We start from the raw sequence: 22,632 nt of genomic DNA, 5'->3' as shown, positions 1-22,632 counted from the left end.
TGTTTGCAAATGCACCACATCAAAAGAAAATACAGCTTGAAATCAACTCAGCTTAATGAATTCCTAATTCCAAACATCCTTAAAATAAAATAAAAAAATTCTTGTCATCACCCAGGATTCCAAGCACAAGATGCTAATCGTGCACTTAACGTCCTGACATCATATCCTTTCCTCAATCACTATCTCAAAGAGTTTCATCGTAGGGCATAATTATAAAGGCTTAGTGCAATGATAGATGCATATTTGAATATCACTTGTATTCTTTTTTTCTTTTTTTTTTATAAGAATATCACTTGTATTCTCTCATAGATACCAAAAATATTTATCCTCATAAGTAACAAAATGATTTTTCTTCCAGTCATAAAGCATCTTCTAATGCTTAAAATCTTGCTAAACATTATTTTCTTTTCTTTTTCTTTTTCTTTTTTCTTTTATTTTTAAAGTAAAAATTGTGCTAAATTAAGAAACAACATTATGTCATCATCATCCACAGATTCCCAAGTTCCCACAGGAACTTCAGTTGAGCCATACAACCTCCCCTACTTTTATTTTCTATAGACTTCTTTTGCTTATTAACCTAAGGCAAGGAAACTCTCAAGGCTATGAAATTCAAATCCAAAATTGTAATTCAAACATTAGTATCTTAGATTCAACAAAGCCTTTGTCAAGGTTTACATAATTATAAAAGAAAGAATTTATTTCTTTCGTTCTTTTTCGATATTTTTTTTAGAAGAAGAATCTTTCTTTCTTTCTTTGTTTTTTTCTTTTTGTGTGTGTGTGTTTACAAGCTTATCATCGAATTCTAGAATTTTGAATCTTCTTGATGCTTGTCTACCTTATTGGAAATCAGGAGATTGATAACTAAGAAAATCTCACTATAAGCTTCCTTTTGAGCCCACCTCAAAAGGTTAGTGGCACAAGCAAGTGCTAGTAGCTTTAAATATCCTAGTATGTGTCATCCAAGAGTGCTTCCATAGAAAAACAGAAGGATTAATTTTTTTTTTTTTTTTTTAAATCACTACATCAATTGTCCTATTTTTAAAAACCAAACTTACTCTTCTAATTTCATAGAGCAAAAAAATGCATCTAGAATTATTTACAGGTACATGATGTATGGCGTCAGGTTATAGCAGTCAAATATGGTGAGGGGAGAGGAGGCTGGTGTACAAGAGGGGTAAGAGGTTCTTATGGGTGTGGGATGTGGAGGAGTATTAAGGAAGGAACAAAGAAGTTGTTTAGCCAAATTCTATATAATGTGGGGGAGGGTTGCAGTGTTAGTTTTTGGCATAATCCTTGGTGTGGGCCTATTCCTTTGAAGGAACTCTTTCCTACTATGTTTGCTTGCTCTCTATCTAAAGAAGCATGGGTCTCTAACTTGGTAATATCTACTTCTAAAGGAGGTAGAAGGAGCTTCAATTTACTTTTCCGTCATGGTCCTCAGGATTGGGAGGTAGACACTATTTACTCCTTTTTTGAGCTTATTTATTCCTCTATGCCGAGGGGTGAGGGGGATGATCACCTAGTTTGGAGATTGACTACATCTGGGGTATTTGATGTGCACTCTTTTTATAAGCTATTATCTAGTCCTAACACCGATGAATTTCCTTGGGAGTGCATTTGGTGTGCAAAGGTGCCTAAATAGGTGTCTTTCTTCTTATGGACAGCAACTAATGATGGGATACTCACCATTGACAATCTTGTCAAGAGAGGTAGGTTTCTGGTTAATAGGTGCTATTTATGCTGCTGTGATGGGGAATCAATAGATCACCTTCTTCTTCACTGTAAGTTTTCTCACGCCTTATGGTGCGAAGCTTTTGCAATGTTTGGGATCCAATGGGTAATGCCAAGGTCAGTCAGCTCTTTTTTCTTTATGTGCAGAAACTGGTTTGGAAAGCATCGTTCAACCATTTGGAATATGGTCCCAGCATGTTTTTTTTTTATAGGTAGGTATATGGTCCCAGCATGTTTAATGTGGTTAGTTTGGCAAGAACGCAATACTCGCACTGTTGAAGACAAGGAGAGAATATTAGATCATCTAAAATCTCTCCTCTTTGGTACTTAGTTTCTTTGGGCTTGCATTTGGGGGTGTACAAATTGTATTTCTTTATCTGATTTTTTAGTCTCTATTTCCTTTAGTTCTTGATTATATTGTATATGTTTCTTGTTCATAGTGTTCACTATCGTGAACATGATGTTCAATTTTTTCAATAAAAGTCTTATTACCTATCAAAAAAAAAAACGATGTATGCCATCAAAAAGAAAAAGAAAAAAGAAATGATAAAATGCAAAAACAAGAATTCACAATCATGATAACTCTTGAGCACCATGAGCATAAGGCCAATTCCCAGGTTCAACTTCAGTTGAAACATAGATAATACTCCATAAAAATAGATAACAGCATACAGTTCATGAATATACTATCCTAGCGTATATTGTCAAACCACCCCCACACACCCATTGTATTCAGGATAAGACAAAGGGTCCTGAAAGTGGTTATAATTTCTAACATGAAAAATAATCTGAACAATTTTGTAACATCAAAGGATAACCAACCAGAATTTTAGAGAATATGAACCCTCTAACTTCTTGGCTGAGATCTTCAGTCCGAGGATCCTCTAGAGTGACACCTGCAACTCAAACCATACATTTTTAACACATACATTATAAACCAATAAAATCTAAGTACCAAAACATGGTAATACATACACAAAATAAAACCTTTTTATTACTATTATAGGCATCAATATCCCGTCAAAAATTGTTATAAGGATTTTATATTATATTTATAAGTGTGTGTCTGTGTGCAAGACTTAACATATTTATATATCCTAAAGCAATTCGTTCATCGTTGGCAATCTTTTCAAAGATAAAAAGACTTAACTGAATTCAACTCAACTACACCTTAATCTCAAGTAAATTGGGATCAGTTATGGATACTTATCAACTAATCAAGATCAATTACATGTATTCCTTCCATCATTCTGCAATTTCTAAAGTCACACTCTGTGTCACCTTCTTATCCAACATATTCTTCACCACATCTAATAATGTTATTTCAGATCTCCTCCTAACTCAGAATAATTGGATAGTGGACATATCTGTAGAGGTGTGGGCCAAAAAGACAAGGAACATGTGTGCATATAAATATCTATCAAAAAACAAGAACCATATCAAATACAACTTTGAAGGAAGGAAGCAGCAAAGTGAAAGAGTAACTTTAATATTCACAGATGCCAAAACTAACAGCTTCTTTGAATGAATTGAATCAGAAACTGGTCAGATATTATTGACTTTCATGAATTGACTTAACACAAACACCGAAAGGAAAACCAAAAAGAATTATTATATAATTTAAGGGGAAGGAATAAAGCACAATCAGTATCACAATAGAAGATAGCATTCCCCAATACAGCTTGCCTTGGACAAAAAAACTCCAGCTTTTAAAGTTTGAGCATAAGTTGAATGAAAATGGGGCTATGACATAAATCAACCATTCTAACCTTTCTTTACTGCACTGTCATCCATAGCCTTATATTCCATATTCTTCAAAGCAAGTTCTACACCATAACCGCCCAAGTTCAAGGAATCTCTTGTACCAACAGCACCACAATGGCCAGTTTTTGTTTCACAGCCAGAAGGTAACACAGGTCTAACAACATACTTTACTTTTCCCTGGAAGTTATTGACACAATCTATCAGCAATCATCTTGCAAATATACAAGTATGTAGCAGAAGTGAAGAATCTAGGAGATGGATTATACACAAATTTAGCTATACCTTAAAAAAAATAAATAAATAAAAGTGAGGCTTTAAAAAATTATACGTAACCAAATAAACAATAAACTAGAAAATAAGCTAATACAATGATGCCGAACAAAACCAAAATGATGAAACGAAAAAATTGAAAAACAGAAAAATAAAAATATACATAACCTATGAGCCAACACCGAGCAAGAGAGAACAAACCTAGGAGTTAATATCAGGTGTAGGATGGACTCAGCACCAAACCAATGGAAACATTCCAACAAAAATTTGATAAATCAATCAACCTTGTCTCCATGGGAGTATAATAGCACACTTATATAGACTACTAGAACTAAACCCTCATTCTAGTTGACTTAAGAAAGCCAATTATTGAATTACAAAAATAACCTTGACTCTAGGAAATTAAATACAAATACAAACAACCTATTTAACCAATAAGACCTGATATAAAATCCAAATAAAAATACAATCAACTTCCAAAAATAAAAAATAAAATAAAAAATAAAAAAACTAAAATAGAATAAAATTTTCTTAGTGCTTCCCGCATTATTTTCCTCATTAACCAATAAGACCTAAAATAAAATCCAACTGACCAATAAAAATACAATTGACCTTCAAATTTAAATAAAAAAACTAAATTATAATAAAACTTTCTTAGCACTTCTAATTCATAAGCAGACTTTGAGATTGATAAGAAAGTCAATCTAACCCTAAGGGGTAGCACAATCTGCAGGGGACCATGTCTCATAAAATGGAGGTTCCCTTGAGGCCAAAACTAGCTTATCCAAAAAAAACAAAAGTTAGTCAATCTTCTTCCTCTGTTTTAAGGCTTTCTAGAATCGTATTTGGGCTGTATGTATTTAAGGAAATACCATTATCAAAAACAAATCAATTTAGTCCGACACACTAACCTAGAAAAACAAAACAAAAGCATAAGTAATAAACTTTATTAAAGGGAGAAGGGAGAAAAAGGCAGCCCTAGTACTCAAGGAATATACAAGAGCTATACAACAAAAACCTAAAAATTACAAAGAACTACAAAATCCAAAAAAGAAGAACTACTATTACTAATGTTCTTAATCCAACTCATCATAATAAAGAGATCTATGAAAAAAAAACTTCAGTTGAAGCAACAGGGATTCAATCCCTTCAAATGACCAAGAATTATGCTCCGTCCAAATGCACCTCACAAGACAATGAGGAATGATGTTCCGCATGTCCGTGTTGTGGCCCTTAATACCACCTCTCCAACAAGCTAGGCAGTCTCTCACTGAGTAAGAAATTTACAAATAAAGAGAAACCATAGACCAAGATTGCATGCAATGTCATAATGAAGGTAAAGATGGTTAATAGTCTTCCCCTTCTTTTTGCACATACAACATCAATCAACAGTAGACAATCTTTAAAAACCTCCTTTACAAAGAAGTAGCAAATAGAAAGTAATAGAAAGTCTTAAGACCAAAAATTCTTTGATTGCTAAGTTATAACGAGAGGAGGTGCTAGTTGAGTTATAGCTCATTGGCATCTAAGACCATAAATTCTAGTTAATGCAGTTGCCAGTAGCCGAAATTCTTTGCCTTTGATTGGGACAAATTGGGAAATTCCTTCACAAAATTCTAAAATTTTGAGCTTCCAAAATCTATAATGTATTTAGTAATGAATCAAAATGTGTTGCTAGATAAATGGGATATAGTCATCAAAGAATATGGAATCTCCTAATGATGATCAGTAACACAAAACCAAGACATCTTTAAGCTCATGGGAAAAGCCACCCATGCCCCTGCTTTTCATCTGCTTCCTATGTTACAATCTTTTGCAAATCCATTATAAGAAGTCATTCCAACTACAGAAGCAACAACACTAATTGACTACTGCTTTAACATAAAATATAGTGACAAACTTTTAAACACAAGTAATAGACCTCTTTGGCTGCTTCAACTAGTGTGACATGAAATTTCTTGAAGCAATCAGTTCCAAGAGCACCATAAAGGATGGCAACTGGGCTTCCAGCACTTGAACCAAAATGGATGTGATCAAAATCAAATAGCTCAGGCTGCTGAAACGAATCTCCAGCACTGGCAACCATGAAATGAGCAAATAATTATGGGGAAGACAGCAATATATGCCAATTATCAGATAATAACAATAATTATCAGATAAATAAAAGAAAAATAAAAACAAGGACAACACATATTAAAAAATGACAGAGCAGAACTTACGGTTCAGTAGGATTATGAAGCCACAACAACATTTCTGAAACATCAAAGAACAGAGAGCCACCAGTATCCACCCAACAACATTTTCCACCAGGGCTCTTCGGGTTTACACCAACAAGCAAGAGATCTGATTTTTTATTCTCCATCTTTGCATTTGTTTCTAAAGCTTCCGCCCCGACATTGTTTGAGATACCCTCATCAGCCAGCGGAAAAGAAGAAAGAGACTCCTCCGCTAGTTGCTGATAAAGCACCAATCTAGGTGATGATGATCTCATCATAAGAGAGAATTCAAATAATGATGCCAATGGTTCACTTAAAAGAGAGTGCCCATGTTCTAATATTTTCTTAAGGCAGCCTTTCGCTGTAGAAGAATCAAGGCTGTCCTCAGTATGAAGCCAGACCTCAATGAAGTCCCAAAAAAGGTCTTCCCATTCTTTAGATAATAATTCACTGTATATAACAAAAAATGAAAGTCATTACAGGCTTAGGAAAGGAAATATCTTTACTGAATCTAAACCAAGTGAACAAACAATAGATAAACATTTATTTTCTGTTTCCAATTGGGAAATTCTAAACCACCACCCCCCCCCACCCCCCCAAAAAAAAAGGATAAAAAATGCAATCTGTTCATTTCTTTCTGCTCACCTTCCAACACTAACAACCAGAACCCATCTAAGGAACTCCTGGCTCTTCTTGGAGTTGAAGGGCAATTTATTTTAATTCTTAGGCTACATAATTTAATCTGATTTATAGTTTATCTTATATTTCTGTTTGTATGATGTTATTGCTGTGCATTTCATGCTTCCTTGTTATGCTTGATTCTATACTAGTGTTTCTTTAAAATTAAGCAGTGGATTAAATGGGTCTTTTTTTAAAGGAGTTGTCTAAATGGGTTTTTCTTTTAATATGACTATTTGGTTGTTTTCTGATGTTACTAATGATAACTTCTATGTTCAGTCCCAAACGCGCCTGTTGGATCTTCAGCCCATGACCCCACCCTCCACCTAGCACTTATAAGGGGAGGAGCTGTCAGCTGAGTTAAAGCTCATTGGCCATTCTGATTTTTTTCGGGTACCCATATGACGTTGCCTGGTTTTTTGTTACTTTGATGCACTTGATTAGATAGGTGATCTTTAATATTATCTGTCTGATATTGCTATGTCAAGTTCTTTACTACTTTAATAGCATAATCTCTATTTACTTATCCAAAAAAAAAAAAATGTAATCTATATTTGGTTTCTTTCATTGTATATCTGAACTGTTCTAATTGCTTTTTCATTCTCTTTTGAATGCATGATTTTTGGTTGTGCTTTCTATATTACATTTGCATAAATTTATACAGTAGAAATGACATGTCATGTTAGGTTCAGAAAATTTTCTTGTTCCAGACAAGCTAAAGAAAAAAATCACAAGCTCTATGGCTAACAGAGGGAGATAAAAATATGAAATTCTTTCAGCTACCAGCTAACTCGCATAGGACAAACAATTTGTTAGTAGCATAAAATATGGGGATACGGTCATAGATAATTAAGATGCAATACAAGAAAGTTTTTTATAGTTTTATAGAAATCTTTATCAAGAACCTTGTAGTTGACATCCAAAGATGGGTGGGCTATTATTTGATATGCTAGAGGAAGATGATGCAGGAAATTTGAAAAGTAATTTCACGGAGGAAGAAGTACTTCAAGCACTAAAATCAATAGATGAAGATAAACCATCAAGCCCAGACAGCTTCAGCTTCACTATAACTTTTTTTTCAGAAGTGTTGGAATGCAGTGAAAGAAGACATCACAAGTTTTTTTTTTCTTTTACTTCCATGAGACGGGTACTTTAGTTGGGACTTTATTTCGGTGGGGCAGAATTTGGGGTTTTACACAATGTATTTCCATTTTTGATTTTCTCCTTTAAGTTTGTATCTCTACTTGAGTTACTTGTATCTGTTTTAAGTTTAGAGTGTTCACCATCGTGAACATGATGTCCTTTTTTATGCAATAAATCTTTGATTACCTATCAAAAAAAGGTACTTTTGGAGAGGGGGGGTGGAAGCATCAATTTACTCTTTTACAGCTCGCATTACAAAGAAGATCGGTGCTATTGATATGAGGGATTTCAGGCCTATCAATCTCCTTGGTAGTGTCTACAAAATTCTTGCTAAAAATTTTGACAAATAGACAAACACGTGTTAGGGAAGGTCATTTCTAAGACTCAATATGCATTATGGATTCAGTTTTGATAGCTAATGAATGTTTGGATAGTTGCCAACAATCCAGAATCCTTGGAATTCTTTGGCAATTAATTGGAAGAATATGTTATACATATGGCAAATATGTGGGTTTGGAGAAATATGGAGGCAATGGATTCAGTTTTGCATCTCTACCATCCGCTTTTCAGTATTTATCAATAGAACTCCAAATGGTTTCTTTGACAGTGGCAGAGGACCATGTCAAGGTGATCCTCCCCCATTGTTTTTTGTTATGGTTATGGAGGCCTTTAGTAGATTGATAGTGGGAGGTTGTATAGATAGTTTCTCCATATATAATCGCAATAATGAGACTTTGGTGATATCGGCATTTGTTATTTGCCGATGATATTTTGATTTTATTATTATTTTTTATACAGATGCCAATCAGATTTGTCATTTAAGATGTGTTTTGTTGTGTTTTACTGCTATTACTGGTCTCAAGATAAACTTGATTAAATCTTATATGATGACAATGGGGATGGTTACATATATGAAAGCTTTGGCTAATACCTTAGGATGTAAGGCATCTATTCTCCAAATGAAATATTTAGGACTCCCTCTTGGGGCTCACTTCAAAGCAAGCAGCATATGGGACAGCATTTAAAGAAAATGGAAAGGATACTATTGGGGTGGAAGGACTTTATCCATCAAAGGGAGTTCTCACATTAATAAAGAGTATGCTCTCTGGTCTTCCTACTTTTTTCTTGTCTTTGTTTCCACTACCTGACAAAAATTGAAGCAGCTACAACTGGATTTCCTTTCAGGTGGGTTTTTTTCTTTTTTATAATGATGAGTAACCCCCTCAAGGTATGGGCCAGTGGGACCACCCCTGAGGGGCAAACCCCGGAAGCTGACACATCCCCACTGAGCAGGCATTGGGTATCCTCTGAGTGGCATTGGTGGTGAGCATAAATTCAAAATGGGGTCAGGGAGTTAGAAAAGTTTTGATCTTTAACCCAACCCTTTTTTTTTTTTTTGGTTAATGGCTGTGGCATTATATGATATAAAGCGACTCACTACAGAAGAAGCTGATTAATAGCAAATATGGCACTAGCTGGGGTGATTGGTGCTCTAGTGTTGTTAGAGCTACTTATGGGGTTGATTTGTGGAAACACGTCAGAAATGGTTGGAATAAATTTGCCTGTTTTACTCATTTAGAGTTGGAGATGAACTAGCAACCAATACACGTTCTGTTTACAAAATTGCCACAATGAAATGGTCAAATGAAGCTTTGAGCTGAGCTTCATCTTCTTCAAAATTGCCATCAGGTTAGCAAACAGGTCGCGACACATCCCATATGGTCAAATACCCGTCTTGAAACGACGCGCTAGCACGAATTGCTAGGAATTCAAAATGTGCAGCCATGTTCACAACTTTGAAACAAACAAATTCCAACAAAAACTTTTCAACACACCTCCTAGCATATCCCATATCAAATTTTAAGCAAATTTTCACGTAAAAAAAATATTCACCACCACAGCAATGAATGTTTGAATTACATTTTGTTGTAATATGTGAGTAAATTTTTTTTTTTTGGTAAAGATTACTTTTTTTTGGTGATTGATGACACATTCATCAATACCCATTTCATGATTTTGCTAAAAACAACAAGAAATGAAAGCAAAAACAAAATTCAACAACCAAAAACAATAGAACAAGAACTACAAAAACTGGTAACGTATACATACCCAGCTTCCAAAAGCAGAGGAGTACCAGACCACTTCGCCCGAACCGCGACTTGCACGTTTTTGGGTCTTCGATTCTGAGCAACAACCGAGCCAATCTCACAAATTCCCAGAAGAACAACCACAAGGATCAAAACCCATAACCCAGATCTACAACGAAGCGTCCCCATTCGAGAGAGAGAGCAAAGAGATGGGTCAAAAGACTAGAGCTTTGAGGAATGTGAAGGTTGAGAGGGATTCAACATTGAGAATTGGAGAAGAGAGAAATGGATCAGAGAGGCTGAGAGGTTTTTTGGAGAAACAGGGGAAGAAGAAGACTGAGGAGAAGACTCTGTGCGAGTGAGTGAATGAAGGGTTTATGGTATTTTGCTCGGAATGTGGAGGGTGTTTATGTAAATTGCTAACACCACGTCATTAGCTGACGTGGCTGTGTTTGATTGAATGAGTTTTGTAACATGTGGAAGGGTTTTTGTGGATGAAGAGGGATATGCGAGTGGACTTTGTTTTGTTTGGTCATTGATATACATTTCCTCGGAAGTTGGAAATTAAAAGATACTACAAAGTATAAACTACAAATCCACCCAATATCTCTTTTATAAGTAGTGAGTTTGACCGATCTATGATTAAATTACATTTTTTTTTCTTATATCTTTTATATATTTGTGAAATTTTCAAAATATTAAAGGTTATTAGCTAGCTTGGCCTAGCCGGATTTGGTCGGACTTCATTTATAACTCTGGTCGAGTTTGGGTGGCTGGGGTTTTGGAGAAGGAAACCCATCACTTAACCTGCTGATGTCGGTTCTTGAAAACGGAGACCTGCCGCCGACCGATTGGACCTTTAGTTCGATCAAGAATCGGGTCGACGTCAGGCAGTTTGGTTGGATTGTCGGGCTCTGGTTGGGTTTGGACAACCCTAGCTACAACCATCAAAAAGTCAAAAGGAAAAAGATTTTTATGCAACTAGGTCACATGTACTGTTTGTTGCATAAAAATTCCTGCAATTTGAATTACATAAAAACATTGCTCGAAAAAAAAAAATGTATGTACACGTAATTTTACACTCAATTTCATAATATATTGATGTGATTGACTGTAAGTAGTAGACACACAATTTTACACTCGATTTTTATATGGACTATTCTTTTTTTACTGATTATTAACACACACACACAAAGGGAGATGGGAGAATGTCTTAAAGAAATTGACATTTGTATATATCCAAAATGACCTAATTCTTGAATACACAGTACAAGTTTTAAATCTCTTTTACTCACACTCATTTTTCAATGTGAGATTAACACACTGTTTTTTCTTTTAAGAATATTAAGTATTTTTAACACACACAAGAAGAAGGGATAAGGCCCCTGTTATAAAATTAAGTGTGTCCGATAGTACTGGTAATATGCCTTATATAAAGTATAAAACGAGTTTTTTTTTTTTTTTTTTTTTTTTTTTTTTTTTTTTTTTTTTTTTTTTTTTTTAAGGTTACACTTATACAAACAATATTTCTGGACTTCAAGACAGGTCACTCCTCAAATAGAGCAATAATGACACTCTCTCCCTTGAGATTTATATAAAAAGGTGATATGACACTCCTCAAACTGGCAAATGAGACTCTCTTCTTGAAGTTTATATAAAAAGTTGATGTCATCTCATATTGTATCTTCTTTAACCGAACATTTTTTTTAATTAAAAAGAAATCCTACTCAAATTATTTTTATTATTTTTTAATTATGGTTAACTATAATCCTTTTTTGATAGATAACTATAAGAATTTTATTAAAGTAAAACAGAAGAGTAAAAGCTAGGATGAAATACAACAAAATGCATGCTCAGATAACACAACATCAGTAAAAACCTGCAAAACAGAGCCTAAAGCAAAGAGCCAGATAAACGATTTAAGAGAGACCAAGAATCTAAACTATGTGCTGCATTGTTAGCTGATCTGGGAACCCAGCTGAAATGAATATTTTGTGAAAGCTTTGCCAACCTTAGTGTATCAGCAGTTAACACTGCAATTCTCCATGGGTCTCTTCTCTATTCTGCTTCTGAAGGTCAACTATAATCCTTATACAAACTTAACTATCTTCTTCCATTATAGCAGACTGAATATAGTCTTCATTAACCACAACAACAATGATTCAAGAAACAGTCCTCATACCAAGCCATAAAGATTCTTTATAAGAAGAGAAAATGACAAAAAAAGTACACATAGTTATTTGAATCACAAAAAAACTTCCCTCTCTCTCTCTTTGATTAATGATTCTATATATATGGAGACATAATTATTCACTGATTTAAGCATCGAAGGATCAATGTCAAGCACTACACCAGTGTTCATTTGATGATCCTTTTTGCATATGTTCATTGTCCACGTCAAAAATGCAACCAATTGATTCATCAATCTTGAAAAGTAAAACTATGTATATAAATATGCAATAAAACAAATGCAAACTCTTGTTTTCCACCACTTATTAAAAAAAATAACACCTCATGTTTTCCACCATTTTTTCAAGAGTAAATGTCACAAACATTATCTTATTATTAAAACTTTTTAACTAAGTCATTATGAAAATTGTTGTTTGAAATGTGAGATTTGGCCCTGTGATTGATTACCCCCTACCAAAAATAAAAAATGAGAAAATAAAAAGAAGAAGAAGCAGGAGGAGGAAAGTACCTTTTGAATTCCAAGTGCTTGATGTTGTCTCTTTCTGCTTAACAACAAATTCAACTTGATGTTCACTTGTTTAAGCATTTGATGGGAATACAAACAATTTAATCATATAAATATTTGGGTTCGTTCATTGTTCTAATCATCATCCATCTCCCCAGGCTTTCATTTTACCTGTGAAATTGATTAAAATGATATAGGGGTTTTTCTATACTGCATTATAAAACTGAAAAAATAAAAGAGAAGGAAAAACTCTTTCTCAAAACCCTTCTCTACAAAAAAAACCTACTGAGCTTGCAGCACTACAACAAAGTGTTCAATGATTTCCATTTTCAAATGACAGAGGATTACTTATGCAGGCTATCCAAGCCTCAATCTATAATTCATGGTAACAGAGAAACTCTAACCTTGTATGTACATTTCAATACAGAATCTTTACAAGCTTGAACTGCTATCTAAATTCAGTTTTAGTTTTTACATATTTCCTTAATCTACAAAAAACCTATTACACGAAGAAAGAAGTGGAAGTGTGAAATCTTCCAAGTACTCAAACCCTACTGAAGTGCTCAACTCTCTCCAGCAAACCTGTGAAATGCAACAACCATTAAGCTTGCGACTTCCCTTTGATGACAAATGGTTCTTGAAGTCAACACAACAACACAGCCAATGGAAGCTTCATAAAGAAGAAGAAAGAAAGAAAAAAAACCAAAAAATTTTACAATTCAATATGTAAAAGTACTGATAGCAAGGTTACAAGTGAATTTCCTTTTCAGTGAGATCCCACCTAGTCCTTACATTTTCACACGAGGAAGAATATATGAGAAAATAAGGAATCCTTCATGTAAGATGCTAATTGTTGAATTCCAAATTCTCTCTTGTTTTCCTTCCAAGTTAAGTTTGCTTCTTGGCACAGATACTGTTTGCTCACGCCCATCTTCAATTTCTTTTATTTTGCTGCTAAGTGCTAAGTCTACTTGCCTCTATTTTCAGGAGGTACATACTATGGCTATCAACATTGCCTTACAACTTTATGAATATAGTCAACCCTTCACCTATATAGTCTGGTATGGCCTCCTAGAACCAGTATAATGCTCTTTGGTCATGACCAATATATGCATTTAAATGCTATAACACAATAAATCCATGCAAGGAATGGCCTCCATGCACATGGCTTCCACATCTCTACAACCTTTCAGCAGTCCATAAATTGTTAAAACTATAACTTTCTTGGTTACCTGAGCATGTCCTTGCTATTTAATCGTGGCCCACTTAGTGCTGGTGATATGCTGAAAGTATTACCATTGCCACAAAACGATGGATGCCCAAGAGGTGTTGGCCTATCTGGAATTGCCGGTACCTCAATATCTCCTTCCAACATTTTAAGTGCATCCAAAATGGTTGGCCTCAAAGCAACCATCACATGAGCACACAAAATCCCAACCATCACATATCTCTCCATTATGCTCTTTGGATTCGAATTCACAGAATCGTCATTCTTCGACAGAGAAGCATCTAAAGCCTCTTCTACTTTTCCAGCTTTTATCAAAGACCAAGCCCAATCTGTTATCAGAAACGCACGTGGTGATCCCGATGACAAATCAAGAGCTTTTCTCCCACACAATATCTCCAAAACCACCACCCCAAAACTATAAACATCACTCTTCTCAGTCAGCTGTCCATAAAGTGCATATTCTGGGGCCAAGTACCCATGTGTTCCAGCCACTCTGGTTGTGAGATGAGACTGACCCTCCTTGATCTGCTTTGCAAGCCCAAAATCTGCCACTCTTGCTCTCATATCTGCATCCAAAAGTATATTTGTGGCCTTAATATCTCTATGATATATTGCAGGCTTCACTCCATAGTGCAAATAAGCTAACCCCTTCGCAACATCCAAGATTATGCTCTTCCTTTGAGGCCATGTCAATGGTGACTTCCCCATTCCACTAGCACCCGACGGAAACAAATGATCATCAAGATTGCCATTAGGCATGTAATCGTATACAAGGTACCTTTGACTTCCCCTCTCATCATACTCCTCGTACCCATCAACCACACAACACCCTCTAAGTGGAACAAGATTCCGGTGCTTCAAATTGCTAATAATCTCAACCTCATTGCAAAACTCAGCATCTCCTTGAAAATCAGACTCCACAACCTTCTTCACTGCAACCACAGTCCCATCCGCTAAGGCCCCTTTAAAAACCATTCCAAATCCACCTTGTCCAATAAAATTCTTCTGCGAAAAATTATCAGTCACCTTCTCAAGCTCCTCAATTTTGTACCAGATTGACCCGGTATTTGGCCTCACTCTTAACTTAGACCCTTGTTCCTCCAAATCATGACCGTACCTCAAATTAGACCCCTCACCCTTCTTCCTCCTCCACCTCCTATCATACCAAAGATACAGTCCCAACAAACAAGACATAACCACAACAGCAACCCCAGCTCCTGTTAACCCAAAAGCAAGCCTCGGATGACCCTTATCCCCACCCTCTTCTGAATTAAGTTGTAAACCAAGAGGACATGTCATAACACCAACACTCTCAGGTCCATATGCATTAACAATACCAGCAGCATAAAGAACAGCAAAGTAAAAGCAATCAAGAGCTTTAGCTTGAGAGGTATTACCATCTATAGCAATCAATTCTGTCGTAACCTGGGAACCAGCTGCGACACAAGCATCACAGGAAGTGAGATCAGTGAGGTCAGACTTGCAACCTGAGTCCAAAGCAGTAGTGGGTCCAAGCTTATTGACCCAATCTTTGGTACTCTCTATGTGGGCACAGACGTTTGGTGAAATCACAAACTGAAGAGGATTGAAGTAAGAGGAGACAAGCGTGGTGGGGAGTGAAAGTGCGGTGAGTTTGGATTGGAAATCATTGAGACAAGAAGTGGAAGTTGGGAGGTCAGGGAGGTTGAAAAGTGAGGTTTCTCTGAGGCGTCGGGCAAAGCCTATGGCAAAGAGGGACAGGAGAGTTTGATAACATGAGTGTGGGGGGTTTACGTTTTGGGCAGTTGTGACGTTTATGGTTTCTGTGGGCTGCAACTTTTGGCAAAGGGATTGGTTCCATGGGATATTTAGGACATAGCTAAGATCCATTGGACATGTAGCGGAGGTGTTTGAATCTGCTGAGGTTAATAAAGAGACAGAACATAATAAGAGTGAAAGAAGCAACAGCACAAAATTAGCAACAAGATTCTTCATGGCTGTTGTGTGGTGTGGTGTGGTGTGGTGTGTGTGCTTGGATTCTGATTTCAGATAGATATGGGTTATTAACTAGAACTGGAAAGGGGTAGCAGCCATTGATGATTCTTACAAGAGTTTAAGATTTTTTGAGACAGAGAGGAGATTCAGCTTTGGTCAAACACACAGGCTTATCAGCAGTTCATCTATGGCTGCTGACAAAGTGTACTTTGTTTCGTTAATATCAATTTTTTTTTTGTACTTAATAAATAAGTGATATATTTTTTTAAAAATCATATTAAATTATCTAATAAATGATTAATTTATTTTTTTATAGTATAAAAAATTATAATTAATTTATTAGAATAATTTTATATAATTTTTTGAAATAAATACCATTCATTTATTAAATAAAAAATATCTAAAAAATATTAAATTAGTATTATTGAAATATAATATACTTTCTCGTCGATGTCACATTTATTGGACATGTGGTGCTTTGTTAAAGAAGTCAAAATTACTACTCCACCGAGTTATTCTTATATCGGACGTACAAAGTCTACCTACTACTGCAAACTTTTCGTAACGGACGATCCTACTAAGGAAGAATCTAGCAGATTTCACGCAGCAAAAGTAAATAGACATATTACAAAGCATCTCTAGTAAACTACGAGGGAAATTTTTTTTTAAGTGAATAGTAAAATTTATCTTTTATCAATCTAGTTTTTCAAATATATTTTTTAATAAATTCTTTATCCTTTTTTATATTATTTAAATATTATTTTTTTATTCATTTTTAATCTTTATTTTTCTTCCTTTATTAATTCTCAACAATTATATTTTTCAACAAAAAATATTACATTTATAATATTTTTTACAATACTTTCACAAGAATCATAACAAAATCTTATATGGAAAGCTATTATTAGTTCTAATTTGAACCTACCACCGAAATTATTCATTCTCAACAATTATATTTTTCAACAAAAAATGCTACATTTATAATATTTTTTACAATACTTTCACAAGAATCATAACAAAATCTTATATGGAAAGCTATTACTAGTTCTAATTTGAACCTACCACTGAAATTATATTTTTACTCACCAATATTAGCTAATTACTTAAAATTTATTATGAAAATATTGTGATAGTAATTTTAAATTGTGATTTCTTATTCTTTGTCTTTCTTTCAACCTTATGTTTCCTTTTTTTTTCTTTTTTCTTTTTTCTCTTGCATTTTGTCCACCACACACACACACACACACACACACACACACACGTGTACCCATAGGATTCCATTCTCTCCTCTTTTTTTTTTTTTTTTTCCTTTACTTTCCACTTGATTCTAGAACCCTCATCTCTCTTTCTTTCTCCAGCTCTCTTATTTTCTAATTTTTTTTTTCTTTTTCTACTTGATTCGATAAATTCTCTAGCTCTTTCTGTGATACATCTCATATAATCTTGCTTGCCTTTTGGTGTCATTATCTTCAAACACACACAAACACACATGGAGAGAAAGGAGAAATCACCTCTGCTTTACCACACCACCACCGCTGCTCCTCCTCCTCACTGCGGAGTGCATGCAACCAGGGGTCACATCAGCTTCTATTTTTTTTCCTTGTTCTTGATTAGTTGTAGTTTCTGATTTTAGATTTGTTAGATCGGCTTTTTTTTTCTTGATCTTTTATTGTTGTTCTATTTTTTTTTTTTTTTTTTCTGTTCTTGATCTGTTGTTGTTGTTGTTGTTGTTGTTGTTTTGATTTTAAATTTGTTGTTTAAATTATATCAGTTTTATGAGAGCAATAATTTTTTTGCTTTTATTGTTGTGGTTTGATTAATTTTAAGATTATGTTTTTGAGTTTATATTTTGATTATGCTTGAGTTTAGAGATGTTTGAGAGAAAGATGGTTGTATTTGTAGCCATGAGAGGAGAGAGAAAGTGAGGAAAGAGAAAAAAGTCATTTTTAAATTCAACCGGTATTTTTAAGGGGAAATATTTTTTGCATAAGCTACAGTAGCTCTCCAGGCTTGGAGAGCTATTGTAGCAAATCTAAAAAAAAAAAATGGAGATAGATGGTTTTAACTATTCGATTTATAAACTTATTTTTTTATTCATAATTTTAGAGTATAAATTTTTAGAATTTAAATATTTGAATTGATGACGTAATTATTGATTTTTGATTTTCTTGAAATTTCGTAAGTGTAGAGAATATAATAAAAAATTTTAATTAATAATGGATTTGTCAAAGGACAAAATTTAGTTATAAAATTAGTTGTAACATAAGGCTACAACCTTTCTTAATATATTTTTATTGGATATGAATTTTGATAAAATTATTGTTAAATTATTTCTTCTTCTTATATTCTCATGCTTGCAAAATTTTTAGAAAATTAAAGATTAATAGTTATGTCATTAATAAATTTTTTAAATTACAAGTTTTTGTAATTCAAAATTATACATAAAATATAAACTTATACATCATATAGTAAATAAAATCTGATTGACATAAAAGTTTACATATGTATTAAGAGTGTAAAGAATATATAACTCAACGGTTAGATTTTCAAAATATGTAATAATATTTATTTTATAGAGTAAAGTTGTAACCTTGTACTACAACTTATTTTATATCTAAACTTTGTTTTTTTGTCAAAATTCACATCAAATATAAAGATATAATGAGAGTTTGTAGCCATAGACTTCAAACAAAATTTGTTCATGAACATATGCTTTTTTTGACTTAACTAGACCAATTTATGAATACTAATTTTAGGATATATGACAAATGTCATTTTATATGTCATGTCTTTTTTTCATATTAAATTTTGGTTACTTTATAAGTTAAGAAAAAGAAAAAATGATATATGTCTGGTTGTGATTAATGAAACATTAAATAAAACACTAGAAATTTCCTTTTAAAAAAACACTAAAAATGAAAGAAATAATTTTTATTCAAATTTTACTAGATAAAGTTTAAAAATTTACACTAATATAAGTAGAATAATTGGTAAAATTTCAAAGTCTTTCAAACTCTCTTTTCATATTTTTGAGTTTTGTCCTTTCTAAAGCTTTGTCACGTGGGTGGGGTCACCAAACTAAAAGGCAAACAAAAGATGAAACAAAGCAAAAACTAAAGTAAACAGTTGTAAGAAAAGATGCTAATTGTTGAATTCCGAATTCTCTCTCGTTTTCCCTCAAAGTTAAGTTTGCTTCTTGGCACAGATTCTGTTTGCTCATGCCCATCTTCAAATTCTTTGATTGTGCTGCTAAGTGCTAAGTCTACTTGCCTCTATTTTCAGGAGTTATATACCAAGGCTATCAACATTGCCTTACAACTTTATGAATATAGCCAACCCTTCACCTATATAGTCTGGTATGGCCTCCTAGAACCAGTATAATGCTCTTTGGTCATGACCAATATATGCATTTAACTGCTATAACACAATAAATCCATGCACATAGCTTCCACATCTCTACAACCTTTCAGCAGTCCATAAATTGTTAAAACTATAACTTTCTTGATTACCTGAGTATGTCCTTGCTATTTAATTGTGGCCCACTTAGTGCTGGTGATATGCTGAAAGTATTACCATTGCCACAAAACGATGGATGCCCAAGAGGCGTTGGCCTATCTGGAATTGCCGGTACCTCAATATCTCCTTCCAACATTTTAAGTGCATCCAAAATGGTTGGCCTCAAAGCAACCATCACATGAGCACACAAAATCCCAACCATCACATATCTCTCCATTATGCTCTTTGGATTCGAATTCACAGAATCGTCATTCTTTGACAGAGAAGCATCTAAAGCCTCTTCTACTTTTCCAGCTTTTATCAAAGACCAAGCCCAATCTGTTATCAGAAACGCACGTGGTGATCCTGATGACAAATCAAGAGCTTTTCTCCCACACATTATCTCCAAAACCACAACCCCAAAACTATAAACATCACTCTTCTCAGTCAGCTGTCCATAGAGTGCATATTCCGGGGCCAAGTACCCGTGTGTTCCAGCCACTCTGGTTGTGAGATGAGACTGACCCTCCTTGATCTGCTTTGCAAGCCCAAAATCTGCCACTCTTGCTCTCATATCTGCATCCAAAAGTATATTTGTGGCCTTGATATCTCTATGATATATTGCAGGCTTCACTCCATAGTGCAAATAAGCTAACCCCTTCGCAACATCCAAGATTATGCTCTTCCTTTGAGGCCATGTCAATGGTGACTTCCCCATTCCACTAGCACCCGACAGAAACAAATGATCATCAAGATTGCCATTAGGCATGTAATCGTATACAAGGTACCTTTGACTTCCCCTCTCATCATACTCCTCGTACCCATCAACCACACAACACCCTCTAAGTGGAACAAGATTCCGGTGCTTCAAATTGCTAATAATCTCAACCTCATTGCAAAACTCAGCATCTCCTTGAAAATCAGACTCCACAACCTTCTTCACTGCAACCACAGTCCCATCCACTAAGGCCCCTTTAAAAACCATTCCAAATCCACCTTGTCCAATAAAATTCTTCTGCGAAAAATTATCAGTCGCCTTCTCAAGCTCCTCAATTTTGTACCAGATTGACCCGGTATTTGGCCTCACTCTTAACTTAGACCCTTGTTCCTCCAAATCATGACCGTACCTCAAATTAGACCCCTCACCCTTCTTCCTCCTCCACCTCCTATCATACCAAAGATACAGTCCCAACAAACAAGACATAACCACAACAGCAACCCCAGCTCCTGTTAACCCAAAAGCAAGCCCCGGATGACCCTTATCCCCACCCTCTTCTGAATTAAGTTGTAAACCAAGAGGACATGTCATAACACCAACACTCTCAGGTCCATATGCATTAACAATACCAGCAACATAAAGAACAGCAAGGTAAAAGCAATCAAGAGCTTTAGCTTGAGAGGTATTACCATCTATAGCAAGCAATTCTTTCTGAACCTGGTACCCAGCTGAGACACAAGCATCACAGGAAGTGAGATCAGTGAGGTCAGACTTGCAACCTGAGTCCAAAGCAGTAGTGGGTCCAAGCTCATTGACCCAATCTTTGGTAGTCTCTATGTGGGCACAGATGTTTGGTGAAATCACAAACTGAAGAGGAGGGAAGCAAGAGGAGACAAGTGTGGTGGGGAGTGAAAGTGCGGTGATTTTGGATTGGAAATCATTGAGACAAGAAATGGAAGTTGGGAGGTCAGGGAGGTTGAAAAGTGAGGTTTCTTTGAGGTGTTGGGCAAGGCCTATGGCAAAGAGGGACAAGAGGGTTTGACAACATGATTGTGTGGTGGTTACGTTTTCGGCAGTGACGCTTATATTTTCTGTGGGCTGCAACTTTTGGCAAAGGGATTGGTTCCATGGGATTCTTAGGACATAGCTAAGATCCATTGGACATGTAGCGGAGGTGTTTGAATCTGCTGAGGTTAATAAAGAGACAGAACATAATAAGAGTGAAAGAAGCAACAACCCAAAATTAGCAACAAGATACTTCATGGTTGTGGTGTGGTGTGTGTGCTTGGATTCTGATTTCAGAGAGATATGGGTTATTAACTAGAAGTCTAGAACTGGAACGGGGTGGCAGCCAGTTTAAGATTTTTTTTGAGAGAGAGAGAGAGAGGAAATTCAGTTTTGGTCAAACACACAGGCGTATCAGCAGTTCATCTGTGGCTGCTGGAATGGTGTCAGTGTCACACTTATTGGACATGTGGTGCTTTATTTTGCGTAAGAAATCAAAATTACTACTCCACCGAGGTATTCTAGAGGACGTACAAGGTTACCTGCTACTACCAGCTTTTCTTAACAGGCGATTCTGCTGAGGAAGGATCTAGTGGATTTCACTCCATGGCGATGCTGCAAAAGTAAATAAACATATTAGGACACTAAAATGTTATTATTGTTATATATTTTGAATTAGTATCTTATTGAATTACTTTTTTTTTTTTTTTTTTTTATGTCCATATCAAATTTTGTTTAAATTAAATGGTTTTAACTATTTAATTTATAAATTTATTTTTTATGCATAATTTAAGAGTATAAAATTTTAGAATTTAAATATTTGAATTGATAACATAATTATTTCTTTTTGATCTTATTGAAATTTTGTATGTGTAGAGAATATAATAAGAAAATTTAATTAATCATGAATTTGTCAAAGGACAAAATTTAGTTACAAAATTTTTTGCAACATATGGCTACAACCTTACTTTATATCTTTTTATTGGATATGAATTTTGACAAATTCATTGTTAAATTTTTTTTTTTTTTTTTTTTATATCCTCATACTTGCAAAAATTTTAGAAAATTAAAGACCAATTGCTACGTCATCAATAAATTTTTTAAATTGCAAGTTTTTGTAATTTAAAATTACGCATAAAATATAAATTTATAGATCATATAGTAAATAAAATCCGATTAATAAAAAAGTTTACATATGTATTAAAAGTGTAAAGAACATGCAATTCAATGGTTAAATTTTCAAAATATGTAGTAATATTTATTTTATTGAGTAACGTTGTAACTTTATACTGCAACTTATTTTATAGCTAAACTTTATCCTTTAATTTATCAAAATTCACATCAAATATAAAGATATAGGGAGAGTTTGTAGCCATAGACTACAAAAAAAATTTGTTCATAAACATATGATTTTTTGACTTAACTAGACCAATTCATGAATACTAATTTTAGGATATATGACAAATGTCATTTTATATGTCAGGTCTTTTTTTTTTTTTCATATTAAATTTTGGTTACTTTATAAGTTAAGAAAAAGAAAAAATGATATATGTCCAGTTGTGATTAATGTACCATTAAATAAAACACTAGAAATTTCCTTTTATAAAAAAAAAAAATGAAAGAAATAA

The 22,632-nt window shown here is 34.4% G+C and overlaps 2 protein-coding genes across 6 annotated transcripts in view; both read right to left on the bottom strand.

The window, feature by feature from the left end:
• Nucleotides 1-10,261, bottom strand: part of LOC126715894 (UDP-glucose:glycoprotein glucosyltransferase) — a 30,187-nt gene extending 19,926 nt beyond the window's left edge. Inside the window, exons 1-5 of the mRNA XM_050416740.1 lie at nucleotides 9,912-10,261; nucleotides 5,985-6,431; nucleotides 5,687-5,840; nucleotides 3,501-3,672; nucleotides 2,554-2,627 (exon numbers count right to left, since the gene is read on the bottom strand). Of these exons, the coding sequence (XP_050272697.1) occupies nucleotides 2,554-2,627; nucleotides 3,501-3,672; nucleotides 5,687-5,840; nucleotides 5,985-6,431; nucleotides 9,912-10,078 (1,014 nt within the window). The 5' untranslated portion in view covers nucleotides 10,079-10,261. The remainder of the gene's footprint in view (nucleotides 1-2,553; nucleotides 2,628-3,500; nucleotides 3,673-5,686; nucleotides 5,841-5,984; nucleotides 6,432-9,911) is intronic.
• A 2,709-nt stretch (nucleotides 10,262-12,970) lies between these two features.
• LOC126715893 (probable receptor-like protein kinase At1g11050) lies at nucleotides 12,971-21,587 on the bottom strand. Of its 5 annotated transcripts, none has more exons than XM_050416736.1 (3): nucleotides 19,390-21,587; nucleotides 13,817-13,910; nucleotides 12,971-13,166 (listed from the first exon to the last, which is right to left on the bottom strand). In XM_050416736.1, the coding sequence occupies exons 1-3, from the start codon at nucleotides 21,260-21,262 to the stop codon at nucleotides 13,148-13,150; spliced, it is 1,986 nt and encodes a 661-aa protein (XP_050272693.1). In that variant the 5' UTR covers nucleotides 21,263-21,587; the 3' UTR covers nucleotides 12,971-13,147. The 5 variants fall into 5 exon arrangements, with proteins under 5 accessions (XP_050272693.1, XP_050272692.1, XP_050272695.1 ...); XM_050416735.1 differs by having other exon boundaries at nucleotides 13,817-14,798; nucleotides 20,278-21,578; XM_050416738.1 differs by having other exon boundaries at nucleotides 13,817-15,508; nucleotides 20,988-21,577.
• Between the last annotated feature and the right edge of the window lie 1,045 nt (nucleotides 21,588-22,632).

This window comes from Quercus robur, chromosome 2 (assembly GCF_932294415.1).
Source record: "Quercus robur chromosome 2, dhQueRobu3.1, whole genome shotgun sequence".
NCBI classification, from domain to species: Eukaryota; Viridiplantae; Streptophyta; class Magnoliopsida; order Fagales; family Fagaceae; genus Quercus; species Quercus robur.
Note: the sequence above shows the minus strand (reverse complement) of the source record. Positions and strands in the feature narration are given on the sequence as shown.

What these genes read in the sequence shown, in the direction of transcription:
- LOC126715893 (XM_050416734.1), bottom strand. Translation starts at nt 15,786, where the DNA reads ATGAAGAATCTTGTTGCTAATTTTGTGCTGTTGCTTCTTTCACTCTTA.